The sequence below is a fragment of the Hyperolius riggenbachi genome, chromosome 2 (assembly GCF_040937935.1).
Source record: "Hyperolius riggenbachi isolate aHypRig1 chromosome 2, aHypRig1.pri, whole genome shotgun sequence".
NCBI classification, from domain to species: domain Eukaryota; kingdom Metazoa; phylum Chordata; class Amphibia; order Anura; family Hyperoliidae; genus Hyperolius; species Hyperolius riggenbachi.
The window spans coordinates 457,026,333-457,045,142 of NC_090647.1; the positions used below are offsets into that span (position 1 = coordinate 457,026,333).

Genomic DNA, 18,810 nt, shown 5'->3' on the forward strand with positions numbered 1-18,810 from the left:
AAACAACAATGACTAAACGTGCATATTTTTACTACAATATTCTTCTATATATTATTCAGCTATTATTTGCCCATTGTAAAATCTTTTCTTACCCGGATTTACATTCTGAAATTTATCATAAGTGGCAAAATCTTTAGTCCTATCAGCTGCAGTTCTGCTGAATGTTTGTTTAAAGTTCCAAAGCCAGTACAAATAATATCTAGAATGCTTGGGGGGGGGGGAGGGCATAAATAAGTTCCAGCCGCTATTCATTTGTTTGAAGAAAGAAGCCAAATGACGGCTCTCCCTGTATTGGGTAATATTGGGGAATGTAACTGATATATTTCCGTACTGATTATTTTTTTTGACCATGTAATTCAAGGTCTGGCTATAGAAGGCACCCAAATGACCGTGTTTTTTTTTTTTTTCCAATGCCACTGCACCGCTATAGCCTAATTAACATTACGGTATACAGCAGCACCCTGATGATAAAAAAAAAAACCACATGATTTGCTTGGGCTAGGCTAAGCATCAATGGGTAAAATAAAGATAAAATAAAGTTACATGCCAATATACAGCAATAATGAACACTGGAAGTGGGTAGCCTGATGGAAACCGGTGATTTCAGTGCACGGCATTCTCCGAAACTAGTATCATAAAGGAGGAATCCGCACAACAGTCTTAAAGAGAATCTGTACTTTAAAATTCTTACAATAAAAAGCATACTATTCTATTCATTATGTTCTCCTGGGCCCCTCTGTGCAGTTTCTGCTACTCTCTGCTGCAAACCTGGTTTATAATTACCAGTTTTAGGCAGTGTTTACAAACAAAAGACATGGCTGCTAAAAGCTTGTGATAGGCTCAAGTAAGCAGAGTGTGTGAGTCACACAGAGCTTGCAGGGGGCCTGGAGAGGGTGTGTATAGCTTCTATCCAATCACAAGCAGCACAGCACATTACAGCCAGACTGCCTGAGCCCGACAGACCCGACAGAGGAGAGAAGATTAGATCATATAACAGAGATAACACAGCCACTGTGCAAGTAGGAAAGGCTGCAGTAAGACAGACCACATTAGAACAGGTATAGGAACTTATAGGATAGAAGAAATAAGGATGAACATTTTGTTACAGAGTCTCTTTAATGGCCCATACTCACAGGCTACAAATTGTTGCTGTCGCTAGCACACGGGAGCGTGTGCGCGACAGCTCGTCGCCAGCTCGTCGCCAGCTCGTCGCCAGGTCCCTCCGCATACACACGGCGGAGGGACCTGGCAACTGATGCGACGGAAGCTGTCGCTGATGTTCCTCCCCCTGTCGGAAGCTCAGGGAATTCCCTGCTGGTTGCTGTCGCTAGTCCGCATACACACGCGGACTAGCGACAGTTGCAGCGAAGTTGCGCAGCAACTGTCGCCAGGCGATTGACCGCGCCAATCGCCTGGCAACAGCAGCGATGAGCGACGGTTCGAGGTGGCCCGTGTTGCGCCTCATACTCACGGGGGCAACCTGTCGCCGCAACACGCGCGCGCCACGTGGTTGCGGCGACAATTGTAGCCCGTGAGTATGGGCAGCAAGTTTGTTCTCCCGTTACACATACATGCAATAAAGACCTGACCAAATGGCCATTTGGTCACCCTGCGCCCAGTTCAACGGTGGCATACATTTGTATGCAGCCTGATAACTTTACGGATTTATTGTTTTTGTTTTTCCATTGGGTGGCAGGCTAAATTTACACTTTAAAAAAATTGAAGCCAGAAAAATATTTAAATCCCTTTGCTCTGCTGTCAATCTCATGCCGCTAACAAATCAGTTGACTCATCTGTTAGACTTCATTAATTAAAGTTAATTTTATAGGAACCGACTCTGGGTCAACACATTTTCAACCCACCTGTTTGATAAAAAATACTCTGTAAAAACTCATCAAACAGGATAAAGCAAAGTGAGAAGTAGTGTGTGAATGCTTTAAAATATGAATACAAACGGTTTACAAACTGAAAAAATGATGCTTGTACGATTGATGGAAATTTCCAAACCTAACCGACTGGGTTTCTTTTGATTCTACACCCAATATTGATCACTAAGCTCTAGTTCAGTTTTTTATCCTTTATAATACAGGTTGTGTGGAATATATCAAGATTTACAATGTACAAACTTTACCTATTGCACATAAGCCAGTTTTGCATTATTCATTTTATTACCTGGCTGGCTGGAATTGCAAAGTTGCCTTCTTGTGTCATACATATGATGCTACTGACATACACTTCAAACTCCTTCCCCTATGGTCAGCATCAAGTTTTTTGGATGCTAGGCAGGTGGCACTGGGACAATTTGCAATAGATTTCATACTGGTCTGTGAGCAGGCAATAGATTAATCAGAGAGGGATCTTTTTGACGGTCAGTCTGGTGGCAGACACGTGTATGGCCACCTTAACTCTTCCGCCGTAAGTCCAGCTAAATATTCACTCACTGAGGCTCAATAGAGAATTGTTAGAGGGTTGAACCAGTATTGCAGAGGTGGTAAAGCTTCTTACTACTGTATATTACGTTACAATATACAGACTTACTGCCAGATAGGGAGGCAGTGACCCATTACAGGGCCTATTTAAATTGGTAGACCATTCACACCTTCCCACTAATACATGGACTACATCAATGCAGTAAATGGGTATTTTACATTTTTTTTATGCAAAAATGTAATTTGTTTTAATAATGTGTAAATTATAAATATAACAGAATGTTCCACTGAACGCATGAGTAACTAAAACTAAACCTGGCCCTGAACTCAGCCGTCTCACAAATGTAATAGGACTTCGAAAAGGATGAACTTGTTTAGGTGCAAATTCCATGTGGCTCTTGTAATGAGCCTGGCACGGGCACACGAGTTGGGCGCATAAACAGAACGGTATGAATGAATGACAAGAGTGGAACACGCCCTATCGGCAAGCGTTTGAAGAGAGAAATCACAGTGGGAAATCTCTCCAGTATTTGCTTATCTTTGGTGTGCCAGCTCCAGCCGACCCAGTAATCCTGAACACAGCAGTGAAGCAGTAGACTCAGGCAGCCGCGACACATAAGGGAATGAGTGGATTTTTTTTTTCTGAGTAGAAAAAAAGCTTTCTGTGAGTTCACACACAGTTTCTGCTTCTCTCTAGTCAGCTATTTATCACTTTCCTCCAAGAAAAAAAGGGACAGAAAAAAAAGCCCTGGCAGATATCCTGGATGAGAGTTCTGTGGTGGATGAAGAGGGTGAGCAGAAGGGAGGGGGGTATGCATGATGCAAACCATTTGGAGCTAAGTGAGAACGCTGCCAATACAAGCTGCTTTATTCAAACAAGTAAGGAAGTGATGGGACATTGTGCATGTCAGGAGCGCATACACACTCATCCAGGCTATGGACACACAAGGCAGAGATACACATAATCAAGAGGACGAGGCAGGCCAGTAAGCATTGCATCCATCATACATATGTATGTATGTAACCTAGATAAGGCCCAAAGGAATATACTAGCTCTTTTTAATCTACATTATAGAGCTTCATGTCAATGGTGAAAAGGTCAACATTTTCCCTCAACACCCTTGAAGACTTCTCAGCAATCACTGGTCTGAACAAACTTTCAAGGATTTGAGGAGATGAGGCAAACATTTAGGAGGGGTAACCCAAGAGTGTAAAATGAGACAAAAGTATGATGTGCAGTGCGGTGGTGTAGCACTTTCGCCTGCCGGATATGAATATCCGGCAGGACACCATCTGTATAGAGAGTTTGAATGTTCTCCTTATGGTTGTGTGGGTTTCCTCCAGGCATTCAGGCTTGCTTTCACATCCCAAAAACACATGAGTAAGCTAGCTAATTGGTCTGAGACTATGGCAAGGATCTTAGGGTGCCTATACATCTAGCAATGTATGGGCAGATCGACCAGATTTGATCAGGGAGAGATCTGTCTCATGATCAGAGAGACTGCCCATACACCCTACACCAGTTCCCGATAGATTTCAGCATGAAACCCGATATCACCCCCTCCGCTGCCTGCTTGGCAGCCCCCCCAATGTAAAATGCCCCCTCTGATATCTGTCCTGCGACTCCTGGCCTCATCCACCATCACCTCCGTGTCCACCATGACATCACACACCTGGCACCACACAGGGTTGATGGAGGAGGAGATGGGAGTCACGCTAGCGGGACAGGTGAGAATTACATAATACACTGCACACAGGCCTTAAGAATGTGTGTGTGTGTGTGTGTGTGTGTGTGTTGGGGGTCAGGTGTTTGAAGATAATATTTTACACTGGGGGGGGGGAGTGGAACAGCAGCAGTGGGTTCCGTCACATAGTTGGTAATCGCAATATAGCACGCCGTTACGGCCATCCACCCACGTCATGCCGATTTTCCAGCATGTCAGAACAATTTATTTAACCCATTTCGGCCCACAAACCAATAAAACCATAAATCTTTGATCAGGCAGACATGTTGCAGCACAGGTAACATGATCAAATTAGAGGGTCGATCGGCCCACAAAATGCATGTCCACATTTTGTCTATGATTGTGAAAGGGATTGGCTTGAACTTTGTCAGCACTATATAAAAGGTAAAAAGTGTTCTACACTCCTTGCACTGACCTTGTCAGAAGTTTTCTCCACAAAACACGGATCTTGAGGTGCAGCAAGGAGGGGAACAAAACCAGAGAGCAGCCTGTCTTCTTCAAGGATCAGGAGTGAAAGGTCATCATCGGGGTCCTTATAAAGAGGCACCTCTGACTGGTTAACCCAGGTCAGCGTGTTACAAAACTCTGCCAGAGTGCTCCATACATCTAATGCTGGCCTGTGAAAGAGGAAAACATGGATGTTAGAAATCAGGAGACACTATGGTCCTTACAAGGGTGAAGTGATTGAGGGAACAATAAAAGCTACCATTGCTACCATCATCTAGTACCAGTATACAGAGTGGAAGTGTCAATACACCTGATCTGCATACTTGTTGAAGGTTTGGGATTAGTAAGTATTACTGCCCAAATATAGGCATTTATGTAGTAGGCTAACAATGACAGCTTCCTCCCCCCCCACCCCCCCTTACAACTGCACCTCTACACTTTGCTTCCAGTATAGCACAGACTGAATCTCTGCTAAATATAAATCCTGCTAGGAAATCTGCTCATTACTACGTATTTATATAGCACTGAGTACTTCAGCAGTGATTTGGGTTGAATAAAAAGAAAAACCTTCTGTACAACCAACAGCTTTCATCGAATTGCAGTACAATCGAACAGAAAAATTGTAACGCGTGTCCATCTTATGACTATGGTAGCATTAGATTGTGAGCTCCTTTGAGGAACAAGCAGGTCACAGATGACAGGTAATTCTCTCAGTAATCAGGCAGCAGCTTACAACGTGAATTATTCCTCACACTGTGCAAAGTGGTGGGAAAAGCAGTGCTGTGCAAATACATAAAAATACATCTATCATTGTAAAACAAAATGCATTAACCAACAGTAATAGATCAGCTTTAAATAAATCTTACTTCCATTACAGTTAACCCATGATAATAGAAATATAGACTAAATATAGACTCTGCCACTGCTGTATTATTAACTCATATGTCATGTTATTCCATGGTTTAGTTAGTCAACTGCCCTGGAACATGCATGCAGGCAGAACGCTGGATCGCAATTGCAAAATGCTGGTTCTAGATAGGGGACTGTATTACTATTATTTATTGGATTTATATAGCACCAACATAGTAAAATCTGCTATAGTAAACATTCTAATATAGTAAACTAAGTGTCCAGGTCCTGGCACAGCACCATTATAAGTTTAAGGAAGTATCTCCTGTAGTAGTAAATGCTGATATATTAGAACTTCTGTTATAGTAAACATGTTTTTTGGCCCCTTCGCTATTCTTTATCTGGCTATAGAGGAAAGTGGGCGGGCGCATGATTCATATGTCAGATGGAGACTCATGAACCGTGGTGGATAAGCTGGCAGCCACTTGTAGCCTACTCGCGCTCTGCACACTACTCTGGGCCTGTGTGGATTGCCTCAAAAGCACCAGCCAGTGAGTCCTGTGCTTCCTGAGTAAGCTGCTGTCTGATTACTGAGGGGATTGCCTATTATCTTTGACATGCTTGTGCATGGCTGCAACGCTACAATATCATCCAGGCCGCACAAACAGATCGACAGAGATGCACACCATTAGTACCGTACCTGCATGGACTGGTGAGACCTATACTTCTTGTGCAAGCTGTTGAGTGATTACTGCATGCAAACCCCTGCATAATGAGCACTGTGCATTTTGATCTAGCTTAGACACTGTGCTCGCTTTCTGGGGCATTGAAAAGGAAAAATGACTCCTAATTATTGACGGAATTAAGATCCAGTACTACAGTATACATTATGTGCTTGAGTATGACCATTTCTGATACAGTAAACTTCTGGTATATTGTATTGTAATAAGCAGTAAGACACACAATGCCAAATAATACACTGGAGTAGTTGTCACAGTAATGCAAGTTCACGTTATGGGAAGAGTACACAATCAAATAAGGCCAGCACGGTGGCATAGTGGGTAGCGCTCTTGCCTTGCAACACTGGGTACCTGGTTCTAATCCCAGCAAGGTCAACATCTGCAAGGAGTTTGTATGTTCTCCCCGTGTCTGTGTGGGTTTCCTCCGGAACTCCGGTTTCCTCCCACATTCCAAAATCATACAGATAAGTGAATTGGCTTCCCCCTAAATTGACCCTACACTATGATACATGCACTACACGATACATGCATAGACTTATGACTATGGTAGGGACTAGATTGTGAGCCCCTCTGAGGGACAGTTAGTGACAAGACAATATAGTCTGTACAGCGCTGCGTAATATGTCGGCACTATATAAATACTTAAATAAAATAAATACATAAGATACACAAGGAGGGAGGGACCTGCCAAAGGCTTACACTCTAAATAATGTAAATAACGAAGCTACAGGTGCAGCCTTTCGGTGAGAAAATTACAAGCAATGGCAGCACCTATGTATTCCTAGAATAGCCAGATCATGTTAAAAAGCATGGATGACTGATATGTGTTATCACAGATATTAAATAACCTGTGATAAATACTTTCCAATCACGACGTAAAGGTTAAAGCCTTCGAACAAGTGATGAGTGCTGAAATGTTTATAGAGGACTTCTAATACGTCTTTCAAGTGCTTTCCCTAGCAGTGTTTTAGCTGAGCAGGCAATATGTTTTCATAATTATTTCATGTACATCTAGCTACACATCTGTCCTGTGCAGCGATATCAGGATCAACTGTATTAGGAGTCTTCAGACATCCGCTATGGATAAGCAATTTCAGCGTAGCATTTTCATGCTATTACTTCATTACCATTAACTGAAAGCTGGAATATGAAGGGGTGTCTATCAGTCAGAGCCGGATCATCCACAAGGCAATACTAGGCAGTTGCCTGGGGCCTAGAGAGATTATAGGGTCCTGGTGGATGTTAGCCCCCACTACATCTTACAAACAAAAAAGCCAGGTGATAATCCGTGGTGGGCAAAAACTGCTACCTTGCCTAAAGCCTCATTTATTCTGAATCCTTTTATGCTTAAAATGTACCCAAGGTGGCGGGGGAGGTGGGCAAATGGGACACAGAGGCATGTTTCCTGCTCTATGCCATGCATCCGTGTACCCTCCGCGCCACTCTGCCCCTGTGCACCATGCTGTCATCCCCAGGAAACAGACAAGCAGCTTGTCGGCATTTAACTGGTGAAGGGCATCCCTTGCAGTAGAGGCACTACTGCAAAAACACCTCCTCTGACATTAGGAACGCCCCTTCCCTCTTCTCAGTGACTCAGCTCTGAACCACCTCCACCCATTCCCCGCCTCTACCCGCCCCTCTGCGATATGATGAGAAACACAGAGCCAGAGCTGCAGTGTCGTGAGAGCGACAGTAATTGAGGCTACCTGTTCCGAGTAGCCCACACCCCCCAGATCAGACAGTATGTTTTGTTTTTTATTATTAAAATGTTACGGCTCAGGTGCACGTCAACCACCTTAACGGTATGGATGAGCTCAGCTCCTCCAGTACAGCCGTAGTGGATTGCTCAGCCCCTGGTGGGTCTTTTTTTAAAAAAAAAAATTTAAAACACGTAGTTCGCACTTTGCTAGCTGCGTGTTTAATTTGATCCCCGCCGCTCGCCGCCGATACGCGCCGTGAAAGAGGCCACCCCCCCGACCCTCAGCGCAGCCTGGCCAATCACCGCCAGGCTGCGCTATGGGGTGGATCGGGACTCACCCTGACGCCATGACGTCATTCCGATCGAGGGAAGGCCTAACAGGAAATCCCGTTCAGAGCGGGTTTCCTGTTGGGTATGATTTCCGGAGGTGATCGGAGGGGTGGGCGGGATGGTGCAGGGAGGGGGGAATCATGTAGCTAGTGAAGGCTAGCTACATGATTTAAAAAAAAAAAAAAAAGTGTAAAAAAACCCACCCGCGGCCAAACGCCATAAAAAAATAGAACGCCAGGGTGGTTAAGGAAGATTGAAAGTAAATATTTAGGTCTGCTTTAAAAATAAGAGGTGAGAAGAGGTATTTAAAATCAGCAAAAATTAAAACCTGTGCGCTTTAGTTTCAAGTCATGTGATCTAAAGCAAAGATATCTGGGACCAGTAACGTGAAAAAAGCAGAGTCTTCATTTAAAGGAGATGAAAAGTCCAATCAACGACACCCACAATGTGGAACTGCAGCAGGCTATGTAGCCTAAAGTAGGCCCAAACCATATTGGGCTAAAGTAGAAATCACAGCTCTATTGCAGCCACCAGTTTTGCTAGGTTTGCTAGATAATGCATAGGACAGAGTTTGCATTCATTAGCAATGTACAAAGTATGTGTACTGTACGTTGGTAGTTTTTTCAATAGATAATCTGAAAGTTCTGGACTGCCTGGAATGCATACTTCCTTTATTGTTGATGTAAGTATAATTTTAGTTTTCTGTGTGCTGCCCAAACTCCTCCCTTATATGATCGTAACTCATGTCAAGTAGTGTGGAATGGGCTAGGAGCGGACACTAACTAGTCTCTTCCAGTGAGCACAGGTCACCTAAAACTACCAACCACCTTCTTCTGCTGGTGTGAGGTTATCTCTTTGTGGCCAGCAATGCAGCTCAACAGATGATTATAACCTTAATGTAAACCCAAGGCAAACAATGTAAAAAAAACAATTACCTAAGCAGAGGGAAGCCTCTGGATTCTTTGCAGAGGATATTCAGAACAAGCTCTTAGACAAATTATTTTTAATCGTTTATTTTTAACAAAAAAGTGCATATAAAGAATACAGTCAAAATAAAAAATGTATTGAAGGAACAGGTTGAGATAAAAAATATTGGGAAAAAAAGTAGAAATGATAACTGGATAAAGTCTGAGCAGTCTATGGAATTACAGTCTCTCTTGGAAATTGTAAATCCAAGAAGATGACAAAGTTCTTTTGTTAATATTACAAATATAAGCCTGGGTCCAACTGGCCTAGCAGATGGATCAGTGATGGTTGATTCAACATGGAAGGACAATTGACGGCCTGTTTTTTTTTTTTCAGACTTTTATCCCCCTCTCTCCTGGGGTGGAGATTGCAATGAGAGATGGGCAGATTCTGACATCTGATCTGGTTCCACCCCTCAATAGTGCAGAAAGAGATATGAAATGTCTATCATATCTGTGTGGCAATAAATCAGACAGTATATATGCAAATTATTATACAGTCATCAGGTTCTCTGGTGTTCATAGGTATCAAACATCTCCGTGGCAGAAGGTGCTATAATGAAGATTGTTACCTTGACACATGGATGCTGTGTCCCACTCATTTTCTTAAGACTGTTATATATGAAAATATGAAATTATGCTAGAAAACTTTAATTCACCTATTTAAATTGAGTTGACCTCAAATACCCCCTCCCTCTGTCTCCCTTGTGATGTTTCCTACTCCATTTAAGCAACCATAGGAGGGAGATTTACAATGGTGATCGGGTAGGGCTTTTATCAGAGTTTGTCTAAGGGGGTATTTAGTGTGAAAGCCACACCTGCCAGGAAAAGGTAATAGGTATACTGCCTCCTCAACAGGGAAAGTAATAAACAAGTCTTTGATGGACCCATTTCCCATGGAAAGGCTTGAAATGCCATTTCTTTCTAAGCAAATCTTAAACTTAAGGGGAACTCTGGAGCAAGTTTTACTTTTGTGCTAATGTCACAAAAGCGTAGTGTATAACGTTAATGCTAAATTACAGCCCTATTATGTATGGATGTCAAGTTGCCTAACAGCTCTACTGGACCTCAAAGTACAGGGTGGGCCATTTATATGGATACACCTTAATAAAATGGGAAGGGTTGGTGATATTAACTTCCTGTTTGTGGCACATTAGTATATGTGAGGGGGGGAACTTTTCAAGATGGGTGGTGACCATGGTGGCCATTTTGAATCCAACTTTTGTTTTTTCAATAGGAAGAGGGTCATGTGACATCAAACTTATTGGGAATTTCACAAGCAAACCGATGGTGTACTTAGTTTTAACGTAACTTTATTCTTTCGTGACTTATTTACAAGTTTCTGACCACTTATAAAATGTGTTCAATGTGCTGCCCATTGTGTTGGATTGTCAATGCAACCCTTTTCTTCCACTCTTCACACACTGATAGCAACACCGCAGGAGAAATGCTAGTACAGGCTTCCAGTATCCATCATTTCAGGTGCTGCACATCTTGTATCTTCACAGCATAGATAATTGCCTTTAGATGACCCCAAAGATAAAAGTCCAAGGGGGTCAAGTCGCCAGACCTTGGGGGCCAGGTCGGGAGACCTTGGGGGCCATTCAAATGGCCCACGACGACCAATCCACTTTCCAGGAAACTGTTCATCTGGGAATGCTCAGGCCTGACACCCATAATGTGGTGGTTCACCATCTTGCTGGAAAAACTCAGGGAACATGCCAGCTTCAGTGCATAAAGAGGGAAACGCATCATCATGTAGCAATTTCGCATATCCAGTGGCCTTGAGGTTTCCATTGATGAAGAATGGCCCCACTATCTTTGTACCCCATATACCACACCATTGTTTTTTCAATACGAAGAGGGTACAAGATGTGCAGCACCTGAAACTACAGATACTGGAAGCCTGTGCTAGCATTTCTCCTGCGGTGTTGCTATCAGTGTGTGAAGAGTGGGAGAAGAGAGTTGCATTGACAACCCAACCCAATGGGCAGCACATTGAACACATTTTATAAGTGGTCAGAAACTTGTAAATAACTCATGAAAGAATAAAGTTACGTTAAAACCAAGCACACCATTGTTTTTCTTGTGAAATTCCCAATAAGTTTGATGTGTCACATGACCCTCTTCCTATTGAAAAAAAAAGTTGGATTCAAAATAGCCAACTTCAAAATGGCTGCCATGGTCACCACCCATCTTGAAAAGTCCCCCCCCCCCCCCTCACATATACCAATGTGCCACAAACAGGAAGTTAATATCACCAACCATTCCCATTTTATTAAGGTGTATCCATATAAATGGCCCACCCTAGTAAAGCAATTATGTACTGGGCTTAATTCTTACAGTACATTATATTCTTCATTTTTTCATTATTATTTACCATATATTCATTAGTCCCAGTTAGGACATTCTTGCTTCGGATTCTGGTTTTACTTACTGCCCTGCTGCCAATCAACACTGGCAATGGGAGGGGCTCAGTGTTGCATAGGTGGCTAGGTGTAGTGATAGACAATTCTGGAGATGGGTTACAAGAACATGCTTCCAAGTTTGGCATATTGGAAGAAATCCCCAATGTAGTTTACAGGAAAGTTTTAGCACCACTTCCAAATGTCTTTACCCTTTTAAAGGACACCTGACAGAGGAATATGGAGGCTGCCATTTTTTTATCCGGCACCAGCAGGTATTGCCTAATACCGGATACCTGTGCTTGCCGGCCTAAAAAGCACCTCGCCCCCCCCAATACTTACCGAGGCTCCAGCGACGTCTAGAAGCCTTTCCGCAGCACCTAGTGGGCTCCTAGCAGCTTTCCGGCTTCACCGTCCACGAAAGCTGGCATGTCACCTGATCTACATCGGGTCACGTGACACACTGATTTACGTGCACGGATGCCGGAAGCCGCTAGGAGCACCCTAGGTGCTGCATGGAGGCTGCTAGAGGTCGCTGGAGGCTCATTAGGGATTTTAAAAGCCTCAAAGCCCGCCCAAAATAAAGTCCCTGTTATCCCACAGGCATGCCGGTTAGCTGAGACTTCCAGTTGTCTGAGTTCTGCATAACAGGGACTTTGCTGTACCAGTTACCTAGATACACTGCTGTTCTCTTTGGCTGCAGTAGCATCTGAATCACACACCTGAAAACAATCATGAGGCTAAACCAGTCAGATTTCAGTCAGAAACAGCTGATCTTCATGCTTGAAGAGAATCATGCAGAGAATCAGCAGGACAGCCTGAAAACCGGTATTGTATGAAAGAAAATAAATCTGGCAGTTTCCCGCTCCCTCTCATTCCAGGTGTCCTTTAAAGCAGGCCTAAAGTTGAGCTTAGGGCCGAGTCAAAATCAGCACAAAATTGTCAGACTATGACTTACGAAGAAACAGCAATCTAAATTAGAAAAAAACAAAACTGCACGAACATGTGGCATTTCATTCAAGCAATAGTCAAGAGGTAGAAGAAAATGGGAAGACAGGTAAAATCATGGTTAGATATAGAAGACAGGTTTATGTTCAGAGTGGAAGAGCCATAAGGAAAGTTTTGTGTAATAATGAAAAGATGAGCTACCAGGTGCCAAATCTCTGAGCTGTCTCATTTGGCAGAGCCTCTACACCAGGAAACACCCGCTGACACAAAACATCTTGCCATTGAGCATGTGATGGCAGTTAGAGAGAACACTCTGTACCACTAACAATAATCCCCCCCCAATCACTAGAATAAAGCGCCCCCCCCCCCCCCCTTCCTCCAATTCCTTCTTGTCAGAGGGGTTCATCATCTTCAAGCTCTCTAAAATCTGTCAAAAGCGTGCAGAAGGGGGAAAAAAGTATGAAATAAACAGTGGGAAGGCTGGCCAGTGAGGTAATGGGAACAGTGTGGACTCTGGAAAGCCAAATAGTGTTTTAATAGTTAAAAGGACTGAACTTGACATAACCCCAGGAAAGATCCTGTTCTGCCCCTCAGGTCTGACAGATATCAGAAGGGAGCAGGCACCGGATGCATGTTGAGTGGGGGGCACAGGGCCTCCTGGGAGATAAAGCTGCACGTCCGTGCCTTTAACCCTCGGGATGCCCCTGCTGCCCGCTTTGGGCCGAGCACTTCCGGTCACACACATCCTGTGCCAGAAAGCTGCGCCAAGTCACACAGAAAAGGCTTGCAAAGTAAACAAACTGAAAACAACAACTGTGACAAGAAGAGAGGCAGCGAAACAGACAATCAAGGAGAGTAGAAGAGGCCAAGAGAGGGGAAAGAATGAGAAGAGGGGAGGCAAGACAATGTAATGAGGAGAGACACACTGAATAGAAGCAGAAGGAAGGAGCATGGTCCAACACTGATCAGGTTTCATTCAGCGCACATGTAACAGCTCAGAGCACCTCTCCACGGCAAATGTATTTTCACCTAGGTAACACAACTACACGCTCTCCTTGAATGAGAACAATTACCAGGTGACAAGATGACCTCTTGAAAGCTCAAGTTCAGCTGAGTCTTTCTAAGCTCACATCTAGCAAGGGAGGGCAAAGACATAACTTTTCCAATCCTCCAATATAGAAGAAAAGGAAGTAATAGATTATGGACTATCTGAGGGAACCTCCAGTATTAAAAGTGGACCTGAACTCAGAACTTCCTCTCTGATCTAAAAGATACGCAACAGCATAACCTTTAAAGAAAAACATTTCTTTGTTACAGCTGATACAAATCCTGCAATAAATCTGCAGTGTGTCTACTTCCTGCTTTCATTTAAGCAGACATTTTTTAACAACTTGTGTTTACAAATTAGCTGCTCAGGCATGGCAGAGGAGATTCCTGAGCTGACACAGCTGAGAGATCAAATTACAGTGGTGAGATAAGAGGGAATTAGACCGGCTATACTCCCTAAATATATACAAGGTGCATTTCTCTAGGTTTTCCTTCTGTCCTGTGCAAGAGTTCAGGTCCCCTCCCTTGCAGTAGCTCTCCGTCTGTGTAGAACACTTCAGGTCACGTGAGCACGATCGCGCACAGGCACAGAAGATCTGCAACGGAGGGGATCCCGGGACACTGGAGCTGCAGGGAGGGACAGATAGGCTGCCAAGAGCTGGAGAAAGCACCAAGTAGATTTTTTTTTTGCCCTGATCTTTCCTTTAAGGTTGGCATACATATAGCGATGGTGGGCAGATTCGACCAATTGACAAATCTCTCTCTGACTGAATCTGAATAAGATCTGTTGGTTGCCCATATGCTGCAGGCCACTTCCCGGTCAATTTCAGGATGAAGCCTTGCGGGAATCTGCCTAGTGGCGCCATCTCACTGCTCCCGGTGCTCCCCCCAGTGCCTGAACACTTTACCTGTTGGGGTCCACCGCTGTCTATCTATGCACTTCCTCCCATACAGGCACTCCACATGGTTGGCGGTACGTGTATTCATGTACGGGGGGAGAGCATCAGGGGTTCCATCGTGTTTGTCCCGATATCCCATGCTGTTACCATCACACACCCGATCAAACACATCAGCCCGACATCTTGCAGCATGTCCGATCGATACATGTGACCAATTTCAGCCCGAAATAGGCTGCATCGTCAATCGGGCATGCTCTTGGCGGCAAGGATTTTTATCAGGTTTGATTATAATAATCAAATCAGATGGTCGATCCACCAAGTCGCCTGATGTGTGGCCACCTTTAGTTTTCCACACTACAAGGCGGTGCCAATTCTAGGTCATACTGATATGTAGCGATAATAGTATAACATTCAAGAAATGGGTTATTTCTTTTCACTCAGGCGTTAAAATGGCATTTGGTGTACATTATTGACCTGCAAGTGGCCTTCGGCCAGTGGGCTATGAATGAGTGTGCTGAGAAACATGGTTTAGTGCAAAGTTCTACGTTCTCAGAAAAACGACACTGTGTGAAATGATGCAACACTTGGGAACCACCGATGCATTAACTTGCACTTCCCCTCTAGAGACCACAATGCCATTACATTACAGCATGTGGGATGTGGAAGAAGTAAACATCACCCAAACAACTGGTACTTGATGATTTTCTGCACCAACACCCATCTGAAGCTAGCCCCAGTCAGTATCCATGGTGGGGGCAGGCGATATTTAAATACCAACTACTGCACTGTGATTCTGTACTGCCCAATGCACTACAAAGCTGCTGCTCTGACCATCTCCAAGTCATCAACCATCCTAACTTGCTGGCTCTTTTGATCATGGTCTAGACAGATTTTTCCCTCTGAAGATGGTTTCCCATGGAACAATGGGACTAGGAAATTAAGTGCAGCAGTTCCCCCTGTAGGTGAATAATCAATAGCTAGTATAATAAAAATTTGGCAAATTGGCAATTTCTATTAGAAAGGATCTAATATGACCTTGTATCATGGAAGAACCACACACATTTTATTATAATTGCTTTGATATAGGACTACCTTAAAGGGGGCTGTAACATCCAACAATAAAAAAAATGCACAAAAATAATTAGTGCCCCAACAATATATGTAAACCCCCTTAAAAAAAAAAAAGTCCCTATAGGTCCCCCATATTTTTTTACCTGGTCTGGGGGCCATTAAATAACTGCAGGGACTGTGCAGTGCCAGTGGGATTGTGGAAGTGTTTTTTTTTTTGTTACAGTAACAAGCTTATCTCAGCTTTTTTTAGTTACAGTAACAAGCTTATCTCAGCTTTTTTTAGTTACAGTAACAAGCTTATCTCGGCTTTTTTTAGTTACAGTAACAAGCTTATCTCAGCATGCAAATTACAGAAAGCTTCCTATTTTGGATAACGTAAGGACACTGACCAGAGGGCAATTGAATCACCCCTCCCTTTGAAAAGTTTGCACAGTGATGCACAGCTTTAGTCTAGGTGATGTTTCCTGAGAGAGGGACAGAAGCTATGGCAGTGAGGAGGGAATATTAACGGTAAAAAAATAAAAATAAAAGAGCAAAAGTGATGTTACTTTTGGCATCACAGAGAAATGGTAAAGATGAATAATTGTTTTTATATATGGTCACATTTCTCCTAAATCTGACTACAGTGTACAGTGGGATGCGAAAGTTTGGGAAACCTTGCTAATCGTCATGATTTTCCTGGATATATTGTTGGTTACGATAAAAAAAATGTCAGTTAAATTAATATATCATATAGGAGACACACACAGTGATATTTGAGAAGTGAAATTAAGTTTATTGGATTTACAGAAAGTGTGCAATAATTGTTTAAACACAGTTAGGCAGGTGCATAAATTTGGGCACCACAAAAAAAATGAAATATTTAGTAGATCCTCTTTTTGCAGAAATTATAGCCTCTAAACGCTTCCTGTAGGTTCCAATGAGAGTCGAGATTCTAGTTTAAAGTATTTTGGACCATTCCTCTTTACAAAACATTTCTAGTTCATTCAGGTTTGATTACTTCCGAACATGGTCAGCTCTCTAACCCCTTCCACAGATTTTCAATTCTATTCAGGTCTGGGTACGGAGATGGCCATTCCAGAACAAGTAGCCCTTCTGCATGAATGCCTTAATGGATTTTGAGCAGTGTTTAGGGTCGTTGTCTTGTTGAAAGATCCAGCCCCCGGGCAGCTTCAGCTTTGTCACCTATTCCTGGACATTGGTCTCCAGAATCTGCTGATACTGAGTGGAATCCATGCGTCCCTCAAATTTGACAAGATTTCCAGTCCCTGCACTGGCCACACAGCCCCACAGCATGATGGAACCACCACCATACTTTACTGTAGGTAGCAGGTGTTTTTCTTGGAATGCTGTATTCTTTTCCCTCCATGAATAACGCCTCTTGTTATGCCCAAAAATAACTCAATTTTAGTTTCATCAGTCCACAGCACCTTATTACAAAATTAAGCTGGCTTGTCCAAATGTGCTTTAGCATACCTCATGCGGCTCAGTTTGTGCTGCGGGCGGTGAAAAGGCTTCCTCTGCATCACTCTCGCATACAGCATCTCCTTGTATAAAGTGCGCCGAATGGTTGAACGATGCACAGTGACTCCATCTGCAGCAAGATGATGTTGTAGGTCTTTGGCACTGGTCTGTGGGTTTACTCTGACTGTTTCCACCATTCGTCACTTCTGTCTATCCAAAATTTTTCTTCGTCTGCCACTTCAAACCTTAACTTGAACTGAGCCTGTAGTCTTCCATTTCCTCAATATGTTCCCAACTGTGGAAACAGACAGCTGAAATCTCTGAGACCGCTTTCTGTATCCTTCTCCTAAACCGTGATGGTGAACAATCTTTGTCTTCAGGTCATTTGAGAGTTGTTTTGAGACCCCATATTGCTACTCTTCAGAGAGAAAAATAAAAAAAGGAGGAGGGAAGCTTACAATTGACCCCCTTTAAATACTCTTTCTCATAATTGGATTGTGTACGTAGGTCAGGGATCACAGAGCTTTTTTGAGTTCCAACAGTTCTAAAGGTTTTGGAATCAAAATGACAACAGTGCCCAAATTATGCACCTGCCTAATTTTAAACAATTATTGCACACTTTCTGTAAATCCAATAAACTTCATTTCACTTCTCAAATATCACTGTGTCTCTCTCTTATATGATATATTTAACTGACATTTTTTTAATGTAATAACCAACGATTTACACAGGAAAATCATGACGATTAACAAGGTTACCCAAACTTTCGCATCCCACTGTATGTAAGCTTAAGTAATTTCTTACTAGGATTTCCTTTTATTATTATTTATTATGGAGTTTCATCTCACTTTCAGAGACAAAACTGAATAAAAGAAAAGAATAACTCCCTTACATCCTCAATTATTACTTCATAGCCAAATTACCCTAACATGCAACTCAAGCTGCAAAGCGAAAAAAAAACCAAAACTGACAAACCACCCAGCTAACTGCCACTAAAGCTATGCACAGATACAAGACTTTTCTTAGCCAAGAAGATTGCGCATAATAATTTCTAGTGAAAACCTGGAGTTGGTACTGGTGTTTGGCCATCTGCTATGCTGGGTCAATTGCTATTATTCAGCACCTTCCACTGTCTAAATGGATGTCTCCACTCCTCTTTCCCCCTGAAAAGAATAGGCTGCTCAGTTGTATCTGAGTAGCAGGTCTGTACAGTAAGTATTCCTCTAGCAGTCACATGGAACAAGCACCAGCAACCTGGGTGTCAGTAATGGGTGTTACCGTTCCAACTCAACCTGGATCTGTGGCACTCAAAAATAGCTAACTATGCATTGTGCTTTAATGAAGGATATTTTATACCATAAACCAAGCACTCTTCTCATAGCAGAACACTGTGGCCTCAATTCATGGAGCTTTATCAAACACTTTATCAAACGTTTGATAATTTACCTCATGGGTAAAATCTAATTTTGAATTCACTATGGTGTTATATATGTATTGAACGTTTTATCGGTAAAACATTCGATAAATATATAACACCTTAGTAAATTCAAAATTAGATTTTACCCATGAGGTAAATTATCAAACGTTTGATAAAGTGTTTGATAAAGCTCCATGAATTGAGGCCTGTGTACTTTAACGTTTTCTGAGGTAATTACTGTGGTACCATGTGCTTCCAAGGTGTTCAACTGCCTACAGCCACTCAGGACTTAATGTTTAATACTGAGTTGCTGAAATACGGTTCTTTAACAGTTTTAACCTCACCCACTAATTTT

The 18,810-nt window shown here is 42.8% G+C and overlaps 1 protein-coding gene across 2 annotated transcripts in view; it reads right to left on the minus strand.

Moving 5' to 3' along the window:
- Positions 1-18,810, minus strand: part of SMG6 (SMG6 nonsense mediated mRNA decay factor) — a 444,365-nt gene that overhangs the window by 176,592 nt on the left and 248,963 nt on the right. For both annotated transcript variants that reach the window (XM_068270085.1, XM_068270086.1), the window contains one exon: positions 4,590-4,791. In XM_068270085.1, coding sequence (XP_068126186.1) covers positions 4,590-4,791 — 202 coding nt within the window. The remainder of the gene's footprint in view (positions 1-4,589; positions 4,792-18,810) is intronic.